Genomic DNA, 16,139 nt, shown 5'->3' with positions numbered 1-16,139 from the left:
ACAAAAAAATATGATGCGTTGGGAGAAGCCACTGTGGTGTTTTTTCTTCTCAAATAAATGAGTTGTGCCTCAGAAGACGAAGACGAAACACACTCAAGAGAATAGCCCCTTTCACACAGTGATACCCTAAATATCTGGAAAATTTCCGGAACAACTTTACCGGTAAATTTACTAAGCGCTGTTTACACAGTCGGGAACGTTACGGGATTTATCCGTATAAGTCCATTCACACATCCATTCCAAGAAAGCAGTAGTGCTCATTCAGTAAAGTGCCTTTAATTAATGGGCACTGTGCTGCGTCCGACAGATTGCACTATTATGTTTTTCTCTTCTTCTTCATTCTTTTCTATCACATTTTACCTGTTTTTGTTTGTTTTTTTTACTCATTTTTATTATTTGTTCTTATTTTTATTTTACTTGTTTATTTTATTCTTGGTTATGTAAAGCACTTTGAATTGCCACTGTGTATGAAATGTGCTATATAAATAAACTTGCCTTGCCTAAATTCTGACATCACTAACCAGATTTGAGCTCAAAACGGCTGCGCTTGAATTTGTAAACATTTGGCTACATTAACTCTGTGGATGGATCAGTATTGTGAACAGCTTCGGTGAAAATATAGAAGAACGCTTTTGCATGTCGAGATCATAGACTGTAAAATATATGGACGTAGTATCCGTGACGTCACCCATAGGTTTCTGAAGAGCGCAAAAGAAGCCACAAGTAGGCGCGGCCAACCGTCGCCATTTTGTTCACGCGTCATCACACCCACGGCGGGATACCAAACAAGGGCAATGAGGCGGAGAGTGAGCGGAGCTACAGACACCTGCTGGCATTTAGCTTGGACCTGGTTCAGACACACTTTACTTTGGGAGAACGCTTAATACTTTATCACCTGTGACTCATTTGTATTCTGACCACTTTTGCTTGGTTGTACACTATATCAATAAAGTGTTTAGTCTTTTAAAAACACTGCTGTAACACATTGAGCCACTAAACATTGTTCTTATGACGTTTTTCAACAGGAGGAAAACGCAAATTACTTCCAAACACTTCAGATACAGTCTGTGTTAGTTAATGTAAGACTATTGATGAAATCCAGCATAACACTGTATGACAACGCTTCAGATGACTGATCTAGAGCCTACAGCTAATCAATCTGACAGATTCTGCAGTGCATTACAGCTCTAAATATAAACGATAAATGATCTTAAATAAAACAAATACATGTATAGAGATGGTATATGAGTATATAACTTTACTCACATGGGAAACGGAGGCCACGTGAATGGTTTGTGAGCACAATTAAGTGCACACAGCATGCCATGCTATCTGATAATTGCATCAAACAAGTTCAAAAGGCAGTTGACTGTGTAAAGCCACATAAAACAACACAGAAATACGATGAATATGCAGAGTTCAGTGGCTAATCTGCAGGATTCAGCTGAGGTGACGTGACGGCGACCAACGAGACCTAGCTGTCACTCAAGTAGCCACTCCCTTAATTATGCAAACTTAATATAACTTAATATAAAGGAAACAGATGAGTTATAAAAAAATCCCCCCCCCCTCACAGTTGTCATGAAGGGTAATATTAGCTGTATGAACCAAAATCTTTTTTTGTACCAGGCTGTAAACACCTTTTTTTCTGCTGTAAAGTTGGCCATTCTAACAGTGGGCTCAATTAAAATTTGCTCTGTTTTGGAGCCAGGAGCGGCCAAGACTAGCGGAATTTCAGATGAATTGCAGTTTTAGTTACTTCCGTATTGGCTTCCCGAGGGAGAGCGGGAGGTTGCCGCTTGGTCGAGATGTACATGATATGTGTGTGTGCTGGCGTTCACCGGCTGCTTCACGGGCACATGCGATGCATCAAGCAACTGAAGGAAGCAGAGCTTGAAGGTAAACAAACAACGGCTTATCATAAGCAACTTATCGTTAATTATTTACACAGTTGGCATTGAGAGGGAACATAGAAACGTTATCTGTCTAACATCTAGCAGCTAATTGTGTCTATTGAAAGGCTTTTGTTTTCATAAACCACTCGGACTTGAATGCGTCTGACTGTTCCGATTGGCTAAAGTAGACGTCCATGTCAGCACGTTCTAGATGTGCACGCGCTCTTTCCGGCAATCTTCCTTCTACGTTCACACAGCGCAGCATTCCGACAAATTAACGGTAATGTTACAACTTCTCTTTCCGGAAAATAGCCAGAACGAATTTACTGGTATTTTCAAAGAGGGCCTGTTCACACATACAGATCTTTCCAGAAAATTGTAACTATTTTAAACAATATTATTAGACCCCTTAAGCAATATTAGTTTTGGATTGCCTACAGAACAAACCACTTTTATACAATGACTTACCTAATTACCCTAACTTTACCCTAAATAACCTAGTTAAGCCTTTAAATGTCACTTTAAAGGTTCAGGACACCCTGGAGAACTTTTTTTTTATATTAACAGATGTGTGTGTGTTGAGCATCAGTTAAGACAATAGCCCCTTTCACACAGTGATACCGGTAAATATCCGGAAAATTTACGGAACGACTTTACCGGTATATTCAAAAAAGCGCTGTTCACACAGGCGAGGACGTTACGGAATTTTTCCGGAAAAGAGCATTCACACATCCATTCCAAAATACCGGTAAATTCTGACATCATTCACCACAAATGAGCTTTAAACGGCTGCGCTTGTATTTGTAAACATTTGACTAAATTACAAACTCTGTGGATGATCAATATTGTGAACAACTTTCGCAGGATCACTTTCGCATTTCGAGATGTTCATAATATGTGCGTGTGCAGGCGCTCACAGGCTGTTTCATGGGCACACGCAAAGCTTGAAGGTAAACAAACAACGGCTTATCATAAGCATCTCATCGATGATCATTTACACAGTTGGCATTAAGAAGAACATATAAACGTGATCTGACTAACTTCTAGCAGCTAAATGTGTCTGGAAAAATATTCAAAGGCTTTTATTCTCATAAACCGCGCGGACGTAAATGCGTCTGACTGTTCTGATTGGCTAAAGCAGACGTCTTACGTCAGCACGTTCTAGACGTGCACACGCTTATTCCGGAAATCTTCCTTCTGCGTTCACACAGCGCAGCATTCCGGCAAATTGCCGGTAATCTTACAACTTCTCTTTCCGGAAAATAGCCTGAACGAATTTACCGGTATTTTCAAAAAGGACCTGTTCACACATACAACCTTTCCGGAAAATTGCCGGTAATTTTCCGGAAAGGTCTGTATGTGTGAAAGGGGCTAATGTTAGCACCTGTCAGCTTTAATTGTGGGGAAAACTGGATAATTTTGAGCTTTTGTCAGCTAATTACAGCTTCCGGTTTTAAAATGATTTTTGGGGCGGGATCAAAATCGGCGACGTAGCGCAGTACTGCAAGTGCAATGATGACGCGTCGGTTTCTCATTATTATTCATAGCGGAGTTTTCTTATCCTATGAGAAGAGCCGGCTGCTTAATTATTCATGAGACCTACCAGAGTCAAGCCCGAACTGAGAAACACGTCACGGACCCACTGCACGGGCACACAGTATTTAGCCGTTCATGAAGGCTCATATGCGTTTGTTTTTTAATGATCCACGGGGTTTGTTGCATGTTTTCCCCCGCGATCTTGTCAGGGCCGATCATACAGCAAAGCTGTGTGTGTGCTGCTAGCATTTTTGTCGGGAGAGCAGCACGAGAATTAGAGAATGGCGGAACTGTCTTTTATCAGGAGTTCGTTCACATTCAGACACATCGCCGTGCTGCTGTGTTTGCCTAAATCCTCCAGATTACCAGCAGGACTAATGGTTAAAATAGACAGGCCAGGAGACCTGCTGCACTGAGTCTGCTGGATACGGGGATTGAGGGAGAAGTCCTCATTTAAAGTGTTTACATGAACACACTTATCTTTATAATTATATAAATTGTGGTTATGTGTATATGAAATTACGAATAACAAATGTAGCAGGGCATTAAATCACTGTTCATTTCTTTGCATTTTAACTTTGTAAACTATAAACTCATGCGTCTCCTCACGGTTTGTCTCATTTTGTGAGCTAGCTTCGTTATTCGCTCGCGTTCTCCCCTGCTGGCCATGCCCACTCCTGCCCGATGCTCGCGGAGCTCCACGCCCATTAATCATGCATCTTTTGAAAAAATTCTGAAGTAGACTTTAACCGAAACTGGGGGGTGTCATGGCCCTTTAAGCTGAATACTAGTGTCTTGAGAAATATCTAGTCTAATATTATTTACTGTCATCATTGCAAAGGTCAAATAAATTGGTTATTATAAATAAGTTATTAAAACGATTATATTTAGAAATGTGTTGAAATAATCTCTGTGTTAAACAGAAATTTCTGACTTTAAATTGTACGTTAGGCTATTTTTACGCTATGTTCTAAAATATGCATGGTGGATGGAAACATAGCTAGTGTGATTGAATGATCAGAGAAATAAATCTTGCCTTTTCGGTGAACACTGGGTTTCCGGAGAGCTCCGACAGGTGAACGAACTCCAGGTGTAAAGTGCCGAACTCCGCCAGGATGCTGCTGCCGGCTGATGCCCAGCCCCAACTCCAGCTGGTGCCACTGCAACAGAGGGCAGAGCGGGCACCGTGAACACCAACACACTCTATTACACACAGCGTAATAAAAAAAAAACTAAACAAATCTGTGACCATTTTTTTCATATTGTAACGCAGCTCCTAGAGAAACAGAATGTTAAATGAAAAAACAGTGGGTGTGGCTTGTTTTTTCTACTGCGAGCTGATTGGATGTAGTAAAGTAGGCTTTTCATTCAGAAAGATGGGTAAAGAGTTTGGGCAGAGTTATTACAACCTAACAGACTCCTCCTGTTCACCAATTTTGTTTGATGTCAAAACTGACAGCTGGAGGGGGCGTGGTTAAGTATGTTAGCCACACCCAAACTTCAGACTGACCTAAACTGAGAATTTAACTGAAAACAAACAGGAAGTGCATTTTCAGATCTCAATTAAAGATTAAAAAGACACGCATAGACGTTCATCACAAAACTAGCAACAAAATCAGTATGGTCAGTTTTGATTTCATGTGTACTTTAAACTGAATATTACAGCTGTGGTTGCTAGAATTTTACCGGTAAATATGCAGCACACTAGGGCTGCAACTAATGATTATTTTAATAATCGATTAATCTGTTGATTATTTTTTCGATCAACCGATGAATCGGATAAAAAAAAGTAAAGCAATAATTCCAACCATTTATTCAAAAAAGCTCATCCCTGAGCTGGTATAATAATAATAATAATAATAATAATAATAATAATAATAATAATAATAATAATAATAATGAAAAATAATAATAATAACAACAACAACAACAACAACAACAACAACAACAACAATAATAATAATAATAATAATAATAATAACAATGACAATAAAAATAAATAAAAAATAAATAATAATAATAATAATAATAATAATAATTAATGATGATGATGATGATGATAATAATAATAATAATAATAATAATAATAATAATAATAATAATAATAATAATTAATGATAATAATAATAATAATAATAATAATAATAAATATAATAATAATAATAATACTAAAATATAATAATAATAACAATAAATTAATAATAATAATAATAATATTAAATAATAATAATAATAATAATAGCAATAATAAAATAACAACAACAACAACAATAATAATAATAATAATAATAACAATAATAATAATAACAGTAATAATATAGTAGTATATATATTATATATAGTATATAAAGTAGTTTTGTCCTGTTTTCAATTCAAATATCTAAATATTATTAAATCAAGATACATACTAGACACATAAAATAGCATAAAAAAGTATGTCTTGTTTTCTGAAGAAAGAAAATACTCAGAGCAGCCCGTCTGGCACCAACAACCATGCCACATTCAAAGTCACTTAAATCCTCTTTCTTCCTCATTCTGATGCTCAGTTTGAACTGCAGCAGATCGTCTTGACCATGTCTTCATGCCTAAATGCATTGAGTTGCTGCCATGTGATTGGTTGATTAGAGATTTGCATTAATTAGAAGCTAGACAGGTGTACCTAATTGTTACGACTGAAGATTATTTATTTTTTTTATTATTGCGGATTGTACACCTTTTTCTTTTGTCCCGCCTCCTTGCTGTTTTTCTGATGTCTTATAGGCTCCCACGCCGTCGTGATTCCCTGCTCTGATTGGCTGCTGGTCTACGAGGCCTGTATAAAAGGGAGCTTCCGGCAGGAATCGGAGAGCTCATTTCTGCTGCGTTCGGTGTTTGGAGTGGAGCTCCTGGGTTTCCCTCACACCTTCGGCCGACGACCAACAATAATCAATTTTGTATTTATGACCATCCTATGCTTGAATATTTATTAAGAGTTTGAGCGTGTAGGGGTGACCTGCCTATTTATTTGATTACTTTTGACTTTGTTTATATTAGGGAGTCAGGTAAGATTCTTGTATGTTTCTTTAAATAGTAATAGGTAATTTAGTGGATTTATTTTATAGATTCTTTTGTTTGTTATTTTGGCCTGTGGTCACCCTGACGAAATGCTCGTTTATATAAACCCTATTTTTCTATAATAAATATCTTCATATATACTCTCAATTGAGTGTGTGAGTTTGGTTGTCGACCGAAGGGAATCTTTTGCTTTAAGTTTTGTTTAGTTTGGGAAATCCACCACCCCAACACATTTGTTTGTTCTTCGTTTATTATGCCCTTTTCGTTTCCCCTAGACTTGGGGCGTAATACTAATAAAGTGGCCGATGTGTGTATGTGTGTGTGTGTGTTTGTGTGTGTGTGCATATATATATATATATATATATATATATATATATATATATATATATATATATATATATTTTTTTTTTTTTTCACACCATTTGAAATTGCAATAATAATTCACAATTTTCCAGATTTTCCTAAATCAATCAAACACACTCTTCATGAGCAGAATTATTCCACTGGCCCTATATAAAGTAGTAAATGTCACGATAAGCTTATATTTGTTCTCGTCTAACCTGAGCGCCACATCGCTCCGCTTTCTCCCAGCCCGTCTGTGGCTCCAGTTCCTCATCTAACTGGAATTAGCCTGAGAATCGGTTAATTAAATTCGCCTGCATCTGTCAGAGGAGCTGCTGGACTAATGGAGGCCAGGTGGGCCGCAGTGGTGCCAGAAAGCACCAGAAAAAGCAGAAAGAAAGGCTGATATCTGAGGCATATGTTTGTGTGAATGGAGGATCTGCGTCTCGCCTCACCTGCCCAGGTTAATGACTCCTCTGGGGATGCCGGTGGGTGTGTTGAAGGCGGGTAACAACTTCTCACCAAGCTCCAGCACCTTCTGCTTAAAGATCTGAAAGAGAAAACACAACGGCAGATTGTTAAATACCGTTTTGCAGGCTGCACATCTGCGGAAGTGTCCCAATCGCATATGCAAACGCTCCCTCAACGCTCATGCAACGTTTGCCATGTTTTTACCAAAGCAGTGCTTTTAGACTGTCAGCCGGGTTTCTGGTACATAACATTACGTTTCAATATTACACTGCAAAGAAGTGAAAACATTCATTCATTCATTTTCTTTTCGGCTAAGTCCCTTTATTAATCCGGGGTCGCCTGGTCAGCACCTGGATGTGAGACCACATGGGAAAACTCCAGTAGACTGCTGTTAGGCAGCAGGGGGTGCTCAACCAGTGGTCCTGTGAGTCCTAATGCCCCAGTATAGTGAAGGGGACACTTTACTGTCAGTGAGCGCTGTCTTTTGGATGAAACGTTAAAACCAAGGTCATGACTAGGGCCAGACTGAATCTGCAGACGTTTTTTGCTATTTCTGCTGAGAATTTTGGTAAAAATCTGCGGATTTCTGCGGAATTATTTTGGGAGTATCCAGCGGAGTATCATAACTAAAACCTTAATATATTAAATAAAAAGTAATAAATTACTGAATAAAAACTGAATAAATTCAGATTTACACATTTACTCAAGTAAATAAACAGAATTAATGATGGGCTAAAAAACTGCAGAAATCTGCGGAATTCTGCGGAAAATCTGCGAAATTCTGAGGAGTAATTATGCATAATTATTTATAAATTGCACCTTAATACACATCACAACAACAAAATAGTTATTTTAAATAGTAATAAGATTTTACAGTTGTACAGATTTGACTGTATTTTTAATTAAATAACCCAACCCAAGCTCATTCTGTAAACGTAGCCCCGCGGACGTTTCTGGAGGCCGAGATTTACGTGGCCGGAGGTACGTAAAGGCCGCGTTTATTTTTTTTCGAGCGAACGCCGCGGGGCGGTGTGGCGCCGCTCCGCCCCTCCTCTTCGCGCTCGCCGGCCGACGGCTCGCCTCCGAGTGGAGGGCTTTTTTTCCTAGCTCACAGCGTTGCGTCGGCGGAGCGGAGGCCCCGGAGGAGGAGGATGAGCCGGAGCCGGCCGCGGTGGACAACCGGGATCGAGTCCGGGGAACGGCGGGTTCCGGAAATCAGGTAAGACGAAAAATGGAATCCGGAAAATAAGGGCGAGAACGCGGTGGGATCCGAAAACGCGGTCGAAATCGAAGACGGGGGCTTTTGCTTTTTTTTTTTTTTTTCCCGATCCGGCGGCTATTCGCGCAAGAACGGCTCCCGAGAGGCGCCCGCCCGAGACGCGAGAAAGCGCGCCCAGCGGCCTCTCGCGGATCCGCGAAACCAAAAAAACGCTCGAATACGTACCTCCCGGGACGTAAATCGCGGTCCGCAGAAACGTCCGCGGGGCTACCTTTCCACAATGAGCCCGGGTTGAAATAACCGCAGCTTTAGTGAGCCTTTGTTCAAAGACAGACTGTCGTGTATGCCAGATAGCATCAATAATATAAGCAGCATATTTCATTTACCAGAATCAAACCAGCTATTAGCATTTGTTCAAGTTTGTTCCTATAGCAAATGTTGGAAACTCCTCACCAACAGATTTAATGCAATATTTCTAAATGCAATATTTATGACATACACTCAGATTGAACTTTCAGTCATCCTTGAACCAATCCAAAGCAGTTTATCATCCATTACTGTAAATGCACACAGCTTTACTGACAAACCCCATCTCTGACAGTGAATGAAACGAGAACACTGAGATCTTCAAGATGTGTTTTTAAAGCTCATGTCTGCACTTTCACATAAAGATGGCTGGAAATATGGTTGGTGACAGAGATATTTCTCTCCAAGCTCTTTTTAGTGGTGCTTGCTAAGGCAGGAATCGCAGTTATTGCTACGATTTAGGTTTAGGGATTTGAACAAACCTCTAAGTATCAACTTTCATCTGCTGCTTGGACAATAAAACGTGTGCAAAAAGCCATAGACTCGCACTGAAGGAGAAACGAGACCTGAATACTGACGTCTAAGACGCAGGACTCATTTTAGACATTAAATGAATCTGAAAACCTTGGAAACTGCATGGAAACAATCTGGCAACCGTAACAACACTGATCTTCAGTACCAAAAAACAAAACAAAAAAAACAACAACAACAAACAAACAGGATGTTTATATGTTGCATTCTGTTCTATATACATGTGTGATGTAACGGACATGAGTGTAATGTAAGTCATGTGCACACCATAGACTGTGGTATATTTAGACTAAGTATATGAACAAAAAGTAAACATGAGAAAAAAATACATAAAAAAAAAGAGTAAAATGACATTAAATTAAAGAAAAAAAAAACAAGAGTAAGGAAAGTGAAAATAAAATATAATAAAATAAAAGTAAAGCCAAAAGAACATAAATAGGGACTGTGTAAGTAAAGAAAAATAATAATAAGTGAGAAAAGTGAAAATAAATAAATTAAAATAAAATAAAATAAATAACACCAAAGGAAAATAAGGAAAGTAAAAGTAAACAAATAAATAAAACAAAACAAAAAAAAATAAATTAAATTAAAGCTAAAAAAAAGTGAGGTAGGTAAAAAACTAAATAAAATTAAATTAAATTAAATTAAATTAAAGCTAAAAGAACATAAGTGAAGGAAGTCAAAAAATAAATAAAATAAAATAAAACAAAATTAAATTAAATTAAATTAAAGGCAATAGAACATAACTGATGTAGGTGAAAAAATAAAATAAAACAAAACAAAACAAAAAACAAAACAAAACAATTTAAATTAAATTAAATTAAATTAAATTAAATTAAATTAAATTAAATTAAATTAAATTAAATTAAATTAAATTAAATTAAATTAAATTAAATTAAATTCAAAAGAACATAAGTGAGGAAAGTGAAAAAATAAATAAAATAAAATAAATAAAAACGACAAAATTAAAATAAGTAAGGAAAGTAAAAGTAAATAAATAAAATAAAATAAAACAATAAATTCAAAATAAAATAAAATAAAATAAAATCTAAAAGTACATAAGTGAGAAAAGTGAAAAAAAATTAAAACAAAGGAAAACAAGAGAAGAAAAGAAAAGTAAAGAACTAAAAGAACATAAGTGAAAAAAGTGAATAATGGGAAAAATAAGAGAGGAAAAAATATTAAAAACTAACAAAAGTAACGTTAAATAAGATGAAATGCACGGAAATTAAAAGATATAAAGGAGCGCGAGGTTAAAGGACATTACACAATATGCAATAGTTATATTACTAATTATAAATGACGCTAAACCTCATTTTACAAATAAAATTACATATTTTATACTTAGATAAATGATCCAGATGAGTGAGTAGCTGTGCAATGGGAAGTGTTCAGAGTGACCGACACCTGCAGAAGGTCAGACTTCAGGCACTAGACAGTCAAACTGCCTCTGTGCTAAAACTAGGGCAGCTCATCTCCTGGCTAATGCATCTGTGCAGGCGCGAAATGAGGCTGAGATGAGAAGGACAGCAGAAGAACAACCTGACTGAACCCTGCACTCGTGAATCTGAGAGATCACTAATGACCCGCGGCTGGAGACAGCACAGCATCTGCCGGGAGGACACAAATATAACACATCCAGGAGACAACGGAGCACACAAATCAACCTCATGTACTCATTCTGCAATGCTGTCTGCCATGCATCAGGAATTAAAGTCACGCTTACAGGCCATTTGACATCAAACAGAAGCTGGGTCTTAACCAGACATGTATCAGGGAAACAAATAGAAGAAATGTGGACAGGGTTTGATTTGTACTGTACGTAGAGAAATGATTGGATATTTATAAATTATAAACTGCATAAATATTTGTCATTCCAATAGTAGGAAAAGAGATATAGAAAGAAATGCATATATGTGAAGTTTCTTCATAAACACTAACTGGCCACTTTATTAGGTACACCTGTCCAACTGCTTATTAACGCAAATTTTTATTCAGCCAACCACATGGCAGCAACTCAATGCATTTAGGCATGTAAACATGGTCAAGACGATCTGCTGCAGTTCAAAGCGAGCATCAGAATGGGGGAGAAAGGGGATTTAAGTGACTTTAAACGTGGCATGGTTGTTGGTGCCAGACGGGCTGGTCTGAGTATTTCAGAAACTGCTGATCTACTGGGATACTCACGCACAACCATCTCTAGGGTTTACAGAGAATGGTCTGAAAGAGAGAAAATATCCAGTGAGCTGCAGCTCTGTGGGCGCAAATGCCTTGTTGATGGTCAGAGGAGAATGGCCAGACTGGTTCCAGCTGATAGAAAGGACGTCCAACCTTGAGGCAGATGGGCTACAGCAGCAGAAGACCACACCGGGTGCCACTCCAGTCAGCTAGAACAGGAAACTGAGACTACAATTCGCACAGGCTCACCAAAACTGGACAATAGATAATTCTTTAGATATGTTCATATATGACAACATATCACGCTTCCATATGGGACTCTTTAATCTAAAAATGTCCCTGCCGCTATAAACAACTGCGTGTGTATATATACACATTTATATGTATATCAATGTTTGCAATATGAAACATTTCTTGCATATATGTCATATATTTTATAAACATGAAATGCATCCATGAACTTGTACTGTCATTTATGTAATTAGCATGTGTTGCCTTATATAATATAGTTTTCTATATAAGTTATGAAAGAATTTATTATGAGGATACCTCATAAAAAGGTGTGCATGGATAAAATAATTTCGATTAAACACTACAATATTGCTTTGATGACTCCAAAATGATAATTTAGCATTATAACAGTCATAATTGTATGACTTCTACTGCACTACATTGAAATAAAATATAATGTATGATTTTGAATAAGCTCATATTAATTTAAAAATTGCAAATGAAGTTAACTAATAATTCTGAAGCAATGACAAATAATGCATTAACCAGTTAAACTCCAGTGCTATTTTGGGGTTTCCGCCTGGATTTTGCCTACCCAAATTTAAAAGGTTCCCAAATCCACATAAAGAGGTGTAAATGCAAACATTTGGTATCATTTAAAAAAAAAACCTTTGAATATTCATAATACACTATTGAAAGTGTTTAAAATAACTGTATATGTTGTCTGTGTTATAATAAACACCTAAAAATGTCTGTAATCATAGGAAAAAAGAGAAATGTCTCCACCATAATCTATGCAAAAGTTAATGTATTCCAACTGATGAGAGGTGCTGTACAAGCCACAGGGAGCGATCATTGTTTACATATTTCACTATTCTTTTGTTTTATGAAACATAATTCACTGTGTTTGGACCACGTCAGACATATAAAAGGACTACTTATGCACATCACCTCAAAAACAGAGGAGAAATGGCCCTGAAGCGCACAGCATAAGGTGAGAGATGACAGCTGTCTGTGCTATCTGGGGCTGCTTATTAATCATTAATGTATTGTTTTCACTTCTGCGCCATGGAAACACCGAGATTCATTCGGCAACTGTTTGATATGTGAATATAATTCAGTAAAAACAATGCTAGAACCACATGAGCACCTGCAAGAGCTTTCATTTGAGCTATAACTTGTACATGTGTCATATGAAAAATATGAAAATGAACCAATGTTGGATACCCAGCTCGAGTATCCAAAATACTGTGTATTTAAGTGTAAATAACTTTAGTACAGTAGAATAAAAAAGAAAAGTGATGCAAATGTGCACAAAATATAGGTTCTACACTTTCAAACGACACCACTTAAGGGGGTCTGGTTCAATGCTAGCCCTTTAAATCTGAAAGCTAAAGTCGATGACGTCACAGACCCAGTGCCGGGTCCACGGAGATTAAATGGAACTGAATTATTTATGGAGGAAACTGCAAAATCTTACAACCTAAAAAAAAAATTTAAATTAAATTTCACATTCAGCTTAATAATTCTAGGAAAACCTTTATTTTTTATTGCATGCATTTCAATTTAATATTCAATTGTTCCTATGATATCACAATTTGAACTCAGAGGTCTTGAAAAACATTGCATTCATTATTTGATCTAATTATATGGTGCACTTTGATTGTTTTTGTAGCTCGACAGATGTCAAGAATTGTCATTAGAGGTGCAGCGGGAGCAAAATAATGCTAAAAAAAAAAGACAAAAAGCTCATTCTGGCTGAACAGCGCTTTCAGCTGCAGTGCTGTTTGATAATAAGATCCTGATTGTCGTGGGAAATTTGCAGTATTGATCCTGCATGACCACAGAAGTTTCACATTTAGACTGAAGAAAAACACAATTCCCTCTCTTCCAACATCTCCAGTCAACAAAGAAAAACACACACAAACACACTCCAGCCTGCAGTTAATATTTAATCTGAGGAAACAAGCGGCTCTGGAGGAAGGCCAGATCTCAGGTCACACACACATGCACGCATACCCACTCTCAAAATAATCTCAGAAATAAATCTCTGAAAATAAACTCAAGTTTTTTTCTGAAAATGAGCAAACGCATAACATTAGCAAGTCATCCATGAATTATTTTCTAGTCATTATTCAGTGGCCAGGGTCAATTATTCTGCTTATACCATGGTTCCCACACTCAAGGACACTGTTTAGATGTTGCATAACACTAGATTTTTATTCTCAAACTGCTCCTTTGTCAAGTATTCAACAGCCCTGTAATAACAATACTCTCATTCTGGCATAACAATGAAATTCTGGCAAAATAATGGAATTCTGGTGTAAAAATGGATTTCTGGCATAAAAATGGAGCTAAAATTGGCAGCTAGCTCTCTGCAACTCTCATATGGCCACCCACTGAAGCTAAGCAGGGCTGCACCCGGTCAGTACCTGGATGCGAGACCACATGGGAAAGCTAGGTTGTGCCGGCTCAAACATGGAATTCTGGCATAACAACTGGAATAATAAAGGAATTCTGGGATAATAATGGAAATGCGGTATAATAATGGAATTCTGGAGAAATAATGGAATTCCGGGGTAATAATGGAATTTTGACACAATGCAATTGTAGCATAATAGTATTCTGGTATAACAATGGAATTTAGGCATATTAATGGAATTTTGGGTGTAATAATTTAATTCTGGGATAATAATGGAATTCTAGCATAATAGTGGAAGTTTGGCATAATAATGGAATTCTGGCAAAATAATGGACTTTTGGGTGTAATAATGGAATTCTAGGATAATAATTGAACTTCAGATTATTAATAGAATTCATGCATAATAATGGAATTTTGGAAAATGATAGAGTTCTGGGATAATAATGGAATTCTCACTTAATGAAATTCTGGCATAATAATGGAATTTTAGGTGTAATAATTGAATTCTGTGATAATAATGGAATTCTAGCAAAATAATGGAAATTTGGCTAAATAAAATTCTGGTAAAATAATGGAATTTTGGATTTAAAATGGAATTCTGGGATAATAATGGAATTTCAGAGGTAATAATAGAATTCTGGCATAATAATGAAATTTTGGGTGTGATAATGGCATTCAGGGATAGTAATGGAATTCTGGTACAATAATGGAATTCTGGGTGTAGTAATGGAATTCTGGGATAATAATGGAATTCCGGGATAGTAATGGAATTCTGGGATAATAATGAAATTCAGGTATAGTAATGGAATTCTAGTGTAATAATGGAATTCCGGGTGTAGTAATGGAATTCTGGGATAATAATGGAATTCCGGGATAGTAATGGAATTCTAGGATAATAATGAAATTCTGGGATAGTAATGGAATTCTGGGATAATAATGGAATTTTGGAGAAATAATGGAGTTCTGGGCTAATAATGGAATTCTAACATAATAAAATTCTGGCATAATAATGAAATTTTGGGTGTAATAATGAAATTCCGGTGTAAGAATGGAATTCCGGGATGATAATGGAATTCTGGCATAATAATGGATTTCTAGGTGTAATATTGGGATTCTGGTATTATAATGGAATTTCAGGATTAATAATGGAATTCCGGAGAAATAATGGAGTTCTGGGATAATAATGCAATTTCAGATGTCATAATGGAATTCTGGGATAATAATGGAATTTCGGTTGTAATAATGGAATTCTGGCATTATAATGGAATTTCAGGAGTAATAATGGAATTCTGGGATAATAATATAATTTTGGAGAAATAATGAAATTCCAGGTTTAAGAATGGAATTCCGGGACAATATTAGAACTCTGACATAATAATGGAAGTCCAGGTGTAATAATGGAATTCTGAGATAATAATGGAATTTCAGGTGTAAGAATGGAATTCCGGGACAACAATGGAACTCTGGCATAATAATTGAATTTCTAGGTGTAATAATGGAATTCTGAGAAAATAATGGAATTCCAGGTGTAATAATGGAATTCTGGGATAATAATGGAAATTCAGGTGTAACAATGGGAATCTAGGATAATAATGGAATTTTAGGTGTAATAATGGAATTCTGGGATAATAATGGAATTTCAGATGTAATAGTGGAATTCTGGGATAATAATGGAAATTCATATGTAATAGTGGAATTCTGGCAAAGTAATGGAATTTTGGCATAATAATGGAATTTCGGGTGTAGTAATGGAATAATGGGATAATAATGGAATTCCGGCATAATAATGGAATTCTGGTGTAATAATAGATTTCTGGTAATTTTTGAGCAAGGTGCTATAGGTCTAATCTGATTCAATGATCTATGCTAAGCTAAGCTAAAATTGCTCCTGTCAGACCCGGAGAATGACTGGAAAAAAAAAAAAAGAAAACTCAACTGTTTAACTGTAGAGAAG

The 16,139-nt window shown here is 36.6% G+C and overlaps 1 protein-coding gene across 3 annotated transcripts in view; it reads right to left on the bottom strand.

Annotated features, from left to right (window-relative positions):
• The window catches only part of LOC101882461 (mannosyl-oligosaccharide 1,2-alpha-mannosidase IA), a 356,204-nt gene that overhangs the window by 26,332 nt on the left and 313,733 nt on the right, over positions 1-16,139 (bottom strand). Inside the window, exons 5-7 of one of the 3 annotated variants that reach the window (XR_015512119.1) lie at positions 7,283-7,377; positions 3,280-4,591; positions 439-2,499 (exon numbers count right to left, since the gene is read on the bottom strand). Coding sequence is in view for 2 of the 3 variants with exons in the window: in XM_087288102.1 (XP_087144228.1) it covers positions 4,468-4,595; positions 7,284-7,377 (222 nt within the window). In the remaining variant the exon portion in view is untranslated. Of the gene's footprint in view, positions 1-438; positions 2,500-3,279; positions 4,596-7,282; positions 7,378-16,139 lie in introns of those variants that run through there. The other 2 variants (XM_087288103.1, XM_087288102.1) reach the window with 2 other exon arrangements.

This window comes from Danio rerio, chromosome 16, assembly GCF_052040795.2.
Source record: "Danio rerio strain M-AB ecotype USA chromosome 16, GRCz13ab, whole genome shotgun sequence".
In the NCBI taxonomy this organism is placed as follows: Eukaryota; Metazoa; Chordata; class Actinopteri; order Cypriniformes; family Danionidae; genus Danio; species Danio rerio.
Note: the sequence above shows the minus strand (reverse complement) of the source record. Positions and strands in the feature narration are given on the sequence as shown.